Genomic DNA, 7,119 nt, shown 5'->3' with positions numbered 1-7,119 from the left:
ACTAAAATACTCAAAACGATTGATCGGGTCATTACATGAATTATAGTATATTATGCTGGAAACTTTTCTAGTTTTAGCTACGGGTATTTTTGTCAAAATTTTATCGCCGCATTAAAAGTGGCTATTTTTAATTAATTTTGGAACGATGACTACTTTTCAATTACCATGTCAAAAAATGGCTACGCCGCACCATTTAAACAATTTTCTTATGATTGTGGTTAAAAAAAACTATTAAGACAATTTGACAGAAATACTTTATTTGTAGGTTAATTTTGATAATTTAAAATAAATACTTTGTTTGTAGGTTGATTTTTGTAAAAAGAACAAGCCCAACTTATAAAAGCTCAAATTGGAAAATTTCAAATAACCTAATTTATTAATCAAAATAGAACTTTTAAAATGGAATCAATTGGAGCTTTTTTGGTTTAAATTTGAATTGTAACTTTTAAATCCAAAAACAGAATTGTTTTTTCATAATCCATTCCGAACTGTCCATCCCTACCAATACTGTATTCATACCCAAACCACCCCTAACATTTGCTTACAAATGCAATTGCGTCCTATATCACACAATCCTCCAACCTCCGCCGCGAAATTCGTCGGAATCTATCTACCAGAATATCGCCTGAGATTTTTCCGATTATCGAAAACGGCTATAAAAAAAATAAGTTAAAAGAGATAAAAAGGGAAATCTCGCGTTGAAGGATGGGGAAGAAACGAAAGTCGCTAGCAACGAGCCTCGATGAGGTGGATCGAACCATGTATTCAACTTTCTGTAGCGCTGCCAACTCCCTTTCTCAGCTTTATACTCAAGCTATGAACCAACAGAAACTCTCCTTCCTTTCCGGTGAACGCCACGGAATGGTATTTTTACTTCCTTTTTTGTTTGGTTTCTTAGTTATATGTTATAAATATTGTTTTTGTTTGTTTTGTAGTTTTATGCTTAATTTTGGTATCTAGGAATTGTCTTTTGTTTTTCTGTCTGAGCTCTAAGGTATAGCTGGTCTCAATAAAGGAGTAGAGTTGATGGGGGATGAAAGCCCATAGGAAAATACTGTGGAAAAATTACTTTAGCTATGAGTATTATTTAGTCAACACCAACTAGTTTGGGTTGATACATTGTTTTTACTTTTTTTTTTTTTTTTGTGTAATTTTGGAATTTGAACTTTGTCTATGTGAGCTTTGAAAAGTATAGTCGGTCCCGCGTAAAGGAGGAGGTTTGCAGTTCCAATAGAGGCTTCACTATGTGAATTCTTCCTCTGGCTGAGCCATTATGCGAAGAGTTAGTTACCTGAGTCCTATATTCGTGGGAGGTAGCAAGTGCTTGAGGTGTACACAAGCTATAGCTCGAACACCACCATAATATAGAAAGAGTAGGATTCCAATTTCCATTTCTGTGCTAAACTTCAGACCTTGTGCTCTTATTCAGCTACATCAGAAGTAAGGAATTCTTATGGGATTAGCTTGCTGAAGGAGGTAATGAAAGAAAATATGTTTTATGGTATATAGGAATAAGAGTGGGACATGGTATAAGGATGTGGTTGGGAGAAAAGTGTGGTGGAACAGCTCTAGAGGAAGCAGTCAAACAGAATTTGAAGTAGTGATTAGCATGGCGCTATGGTGTCTGACTGTTTGAGTAGGGAAATCAATAGCAAGGTCGGATAATCGGAGGATATTGAGGAATTTCTTCACAGATGTATAAGTGGCCTATAGGAGGTGGGGAGATGATAGGATAGTATGGGGGAAGAAGGGAAAAGTCATCTATCTAAAGTACATACCATATGAACTATCCTGAGATGGAGATAGGAAAGAGGTATAGAAAAAGTGGGATACCTAGGCACCTAACGAAGCAGATTTCTAATGGTTTATGGTGCAAGGTGCAACTTTAGCAGCAGATAGTTTAAGGAGAAAGAGGATTGTGATGAGTTCCTGTTGTTTGTGTACAGAATCAGAAAAACATATACTGTATTCTGTTGCATTGCATAGCTGTGGAATCTTGCACTTTTCTTGTTTGATATTAGGTCGATAATGTCCAGAGTAACAAACATTATAAAATAATGTCAAGCAGAGTAACAAGGACAATCACTTTTTTTTTGATGAAGTAAGTGGTGTATTAATAACAAAAGCATCCAGTGGATGCATGTATTACAAAATAAAAGAAGATATCAGCTCCTAAGAAGTAAGAAGAAAGCAAAAAAATCTATCATAAGACTAGAGAGCTGATAAACTCCATGAATTGGTCAGAATTATGCATAGGGGAAAGTTTAACCCAACAAAAAAGAGTGACCAACCATCTAGCCTTGAGTAGGTGTCTAGCAGTTGAGATGCCATCAAAGCATCTTTGATTCCTGTCCATAAGCACCACAAAATAGCAGCAAGAACCATAGACCAGATTTTCTTGATGGACTTCTCAACTTCCATCAACTCCAACTCACAAAAACTTCCTTGACACTGCATGGTATTGTCCAATGCAATCCAAAAAGTGAAAGAATAATGGACCATATGTCTGTTGCAACTGGACAATCACTTGTTGGAGATTACGGAAGACTGAATAGGAGAGCAAGGTAATTTGGAGAAGCACACCATAGTGTAGCAACTGTAATTAGAGGAATAGGATATTATTCCATAATAGAGAGCATATCCATGTACTTAGATGATTGTGTTGAGATGAGTGGATAAATTCATTGACAACTGTGGTTGAGCTACTCACTCCCTTTATAAATACTTTTGATACCATGTTGGTATGTAATCAATGAAATGATCTGACTTGTAAAAAGAAAAAGAGGTGCATGTGAACTTGGTTAGACTGTACTAGAGTGAAGTTTTTGTCATACTTAATATGTAGTTATGGCTTCACACTAGCTTGTGACTGCAAGTATTTTTGGTTTTTAAGCTTAAGTGTTTCAGAAAGAAATGTTTCTTAGTACTAAGGCTTCTAGATGTTTTCCTTGGAAGACACATGCTGTGTTGTTTTAATATAAATGATCTACTTCCGTTTGTTGGGATTTTATCTTTTGATGAATCCTAGCTGTTGCCCTTTTGACTGTGTATCATGATAACTGACATAACATTGTTTTAATAGGAAAAACTGAACCAATGGATCTTGAGGCAACAAGAGGGTGGATCCAGAGTAACAACTGTTGACATACTGAACTACCTGCAGGTTTCTTTTCTATTATCTTGATTATCTAGCCACTTTTTTTATGGTTGATATGCTTGATTTTCCTTTCATGTTTATTCTATGTAGCTTCATCTACTTAGCAAATAGCATATGAGTTCCTTATTCTTCTTAGAAGTGCAATATAATCCTGAAAGCTTGATCCTGTGCTTTTTATAGTCAAGGAATCTCCACATGATCCTTTTCCCACAAAAAAGGAAAAAAAAAGAAGGAAGGACAAGAATGATGGAGACTCATTATTTTTTCCAATCAGAAAGTGAGAACACTCACATATTGCTCTTTTGCGATCAGAGATATTGTAGATAACCTGACAAAAAGAACATAAAATTTTTCTTGTATGTTAATCAACATTTTCTTCTTGAAAATTTTGGATAATAATTGATAACATGGTTCTGTTTGTGAATGGTTAGACTCTTTGGAGGTATGCCCTCAATTTCACTACTTGGGATCAAGAACATATGTCCAAATCCGATTTTTAATTGACTTAGAAAGACTAAAAGAGGCAGATTTAAAGACTATATAATTTATATAACGGTCAATGGATTCAAAATTATGAAAAAAGGTTTTAATGGAATTAATGAACATAACATTTTTGTTTTTACCCCAACTTTGTTTGTAAATGAGGCGTAGTTGTTGTTGAGGTTTTTGTTTTTCCCCAGATTCCCTCTATCCAAAAATTCTCTTGATCTGGTAATCCAGAATTAGTGCTGTAGCGACAAATGCAGTTGGGACCTTTTGAGTTTCGTTGCAAATGCTGAATTGCTTCTAGGAGAGTGAGAAACCAGTGGCTCCTCTGTAGTTTTTGTGTATGCAATCATTTGATATAGACACTGATAGAGCTTCAGAGCATGCGAGTCTTGTTGTTTCTGCCTGCATTTGCCCAGATCTTTCAGCAAGTGAATGAATCGCGCAAGAAAAACCAAGACACTATGGCTAGTAATGTGACTGACGTTGATATGTGGCTCTAGTGTCTCCAATCACCTCTGTCTCAAATTCAAGATGACGAATTAGATTGTATTTTTCTTTAACGAATACAAAGGTCTGTTATTGGAACTTGCCCTAGCTGGCCTTTGATCCAATATTTCAGTCTGTAGTTCATAAATTCCTGCATAATGTTTGACCTTAGATCTTGGCTTATCATATGAGGAGTGAAATTACTTATACCTGAGGGTAACAAAATGAGAATGCATTTATATTGGAGTTCGGCGGAGGTTTTAGGAACTCCCAAATTGCTTTTGGATAGACCGAGCTGGTTGAGTTATCTGGATATGCTCTATACCGAAAAAGGTTGCATGAAGTTACTCATCCTTGTTGATTATGACTTGGAGATGACCTAGTAAACAATCTTGAAGTTACTCATCCTTGTTGATTTATGACTTGGAGATGACCTAGTAAACAATCTTGCTGTTCTGTAGTATGGTTTGAAATTTTAGTGCGCTTGTTTGATATTACTAAGATGGACCTTAATGTCATAAGAGGTACCAGCAGTTACCTTCCTTGCTATTGTGAAATCTTTCCATGATAATTTTAAGCCTGACATTGAAACCTATGATGTTGTTTATAAAAGAAGAATGCCATGATGGCTATTGATTCTTCTCGGCATTTGATGTTGAATTTTACATGACGGAGAAATTTGTATCAAAAGATATGTGCGGCAATCAATTAGCTCAGTCTTATGATTAATTTATTGTTTACTTCTATTCAAGGTTTTTGGGGCTTGTGTTTTCAAGAATTTTGTTAATCTTGAGTGGATCTTGTGTCTGTTTTATATGTGGTTTATTGTTAACCTGTTATCTTTGTGAGTGCTTTATTTGACATTAAATTATTACTGGATTATAGATTGCAAGAGCCACCTTGATACATTTGATCTGATTATTTTCCATTATTAGTTTTCATAGTGATGAGTCGGGTCTTGATAGAAATGGGAAACCATTGGCTTCTCAGGCACATGTTTAAGTTATTTTCCTCCAAGGCTTGATTTTTTTTATTTAAATTATATTCTTCTCAGACTCTATCTCTCAATATGCAGATTGGATATTTAGAATTTCTATTTGTGGATATTACCTTTTTTTGGATAAAAAAATAGAACTTCATTTTTAAGATTAAAAGAAATTGTACACTTGACCGGCTATTCTTGTTCATAGTGGTTGAGAGAGTCCTCTACATGCACTAGGTCAAGAGTTCGAGCCTGGTACTCTGTCAAATAAAAAAAGAAATTGTACACTTGTTTTCTACATGAAATAAACTTTATGCAAGTTGCGAAAGTTTCACTTATGTATCTGTTTGATGTCAAATTATTAAAGAAAAAATGGGTAAAAGGGAGGAAAAGAGTGATGATGGTGGCGTGGGCTTGTTGGACCTTCATGGGGATAAGCTGTCGAGATCTCGTTATTTTGTAGTTTATAAATAAGAGCCCGATTTCCTGGTTTCATCAAATCTTATTTAAGTATGTACTGTTGTTTACCTACTGACTGCACTGAACTTATGGAAGATGTATCAGTAGTTTGCCTATTTCACCATTCTGGTTGCTATCTTTTTACAAAACAACTCCTGGTTTGACAACATCTGACAGCCCTGTTTTGACGTGTCTAAAAATGCATCTACGGATTTGCCAGTCCGAATTGGATTATAATGGAGAGGACCAGTCAATGTCGCCTAGGCCGCCACCACCTCAGCATCATCATTCCCAGCCGATGCATTTTGCAAACTCAGGCTTCCATGTCTCTTCAGGTCCAGTTGGCGTAGCAGCTCCAGGTCATGGCTTACGTTCTGATCATGATCAGCAACCAAAGAACAACGTTTTCTCGAATGCTCTTTCAAGCCCTGTTCGCCGGAGCTTACAGAATTATCACATTGCTCAAGGGGGTCAGTTTTCGAACAATGTTCAACCTCCCAATGGTACAAGACACATTGAAACAAACTCTCAACACCAAAATAGAGATTCAAATAGTTATATCTCTGCTGATGCATCCATGGATATGCATTCCGATAGTCCAGGTCATGACTCTACTTACTGATGAAATAATGTTTTGGAAGCTGCCTTTTGTCATGCCAGGGTGGTCAGACTGCAAGTTCAGGTAAGTTGATGTATTCTCTCGTGCAGATGTTATAGGAGAAAAAGTTGATTATGAGATTGGCTGCTTGCTGATAAGACGAGAAGTGTCCAGACATCAATATCGTTGTGCACATGCTCATCGATAAAATGCTATTTGATGAGTACCATACCTTTTGAATACGTCCTGTTGTTTCGGGACCAGCTAGTTTTCTTTGGGTCTTTTGTGATACTTGTGAATTATTTCATTATTTACCAAACTATGTGATCGGTGTCTGTATTGGTTCCTTCCTTGTGTTATGACTTTCTACCGAAATCGCAGGATGGAATATTTCTTAGACCAATTTGCTAATGATTCTCCAAGTTATGCCAGTGTAAAGAGAGATAATCTCTGCAATCAAAGTGAAATCCAGATTAAATACTTATCCGAGTACACACATCTTGCATCGGATACGTTTTGCCATAAATCCATTCTCATGCCTTGACATATCACTGTTTTCTAGACTAGCTAACATGTCATAAGTCATAACCAAGGTTTTACCTCTTTTAACAAAAAGTACCCATTGGATTTTTACCCACTATATATCTCCTTCCCAAGACAAAAAGAAACGCAGAAAACACCCACACCACCCCCTCCCCTTCCCCCATCATTTTCAATGTAGCCACCAAGCTACCGCCACTTAGCCTTTACTCTTTTCTTAGCCTTGACACACCTTTCCTCAAAACCAAGACCATGAACACTTAAAACACTCTTTTTCCTTCCCTCTTTCTTTGTGTCATTGCTAGCAACCTTAGTATCAACACACGCTACACACCCAACAACCTCATCAGTAGCATTTTCTTCTCTTTTCTGTCTAAACCCCACTACTGCGCTGCCATCTCCTTTGCT

The 7,119-nt window shown here is 36.5% G+C and overlaps 1 protein-coding gene across 1 annotated transcript; it reads left to right on the top strand.

Annotated features, from left to right (window-relative positions):
• The first annotated feature begins 475 nt into the window (after positions 1-475).
• On the top strand, positions 476-6,574 carry LOC104104186 (uncharacterized). The gene is made up of 3 exons (XM_009612193.4): positions 476-864; positions 3,083-3,163; positions 5,794-6,574. Exons 1-3 carry the CDS (start codon positions 706-708, stop codon positions 6,193-6,195), a joined length of 642 nt encoding a protein of 213 aa, XP_009610488.1. The 5' UTR covers positions 476-705; the 3' UTR covers positions 6,196-6,574.
• Positions 6,575-7,119: the final 545 nt, after the last annotated feature.

Source organism: Nicotiana tomentosiformis, chromosome 12 (assembly GCF_000390325.3).
Source record: "Nicotiana tomentosiformis chromosome 12, ASM39032v3, whole genome shotgun sequence".
NCBI classification, from domain to species: Eukaryota; Viridiplantae; Streptophyta; class Magnoliopsida; order Solanales; family Solanaceae; genus Nicotiana; species Nicotiana tomentosiformis.
The sequence above is the reverse complement of the archived record's forward strand: the minus strand, read 5'-3'. Positions and strand labels throughout refer to the sequence as shown.

Coding starts and splice junctions, on each gene's coding strand:
- LOC104104186 (XM_009612193.4), top strand. CDS start 706: ATGGGGAAGAAACGAAAGTCGCTAGCAACGAGCCTCGATGAGGTGGAT. Junction 865..3,082: donor CCGGTGAACGCCACGGAATG/GTATTTTTACTT, acceptor TTGTTTTAATAG/GAAAAACTGAACCAATGGAT. Junction 3,164..5,793: donor ACATACTGAACTACCTGCAG/GTTTCTTTTCTA, acceptor CGGATTTGCCAG/TCCGAATTGGATTATAATGG.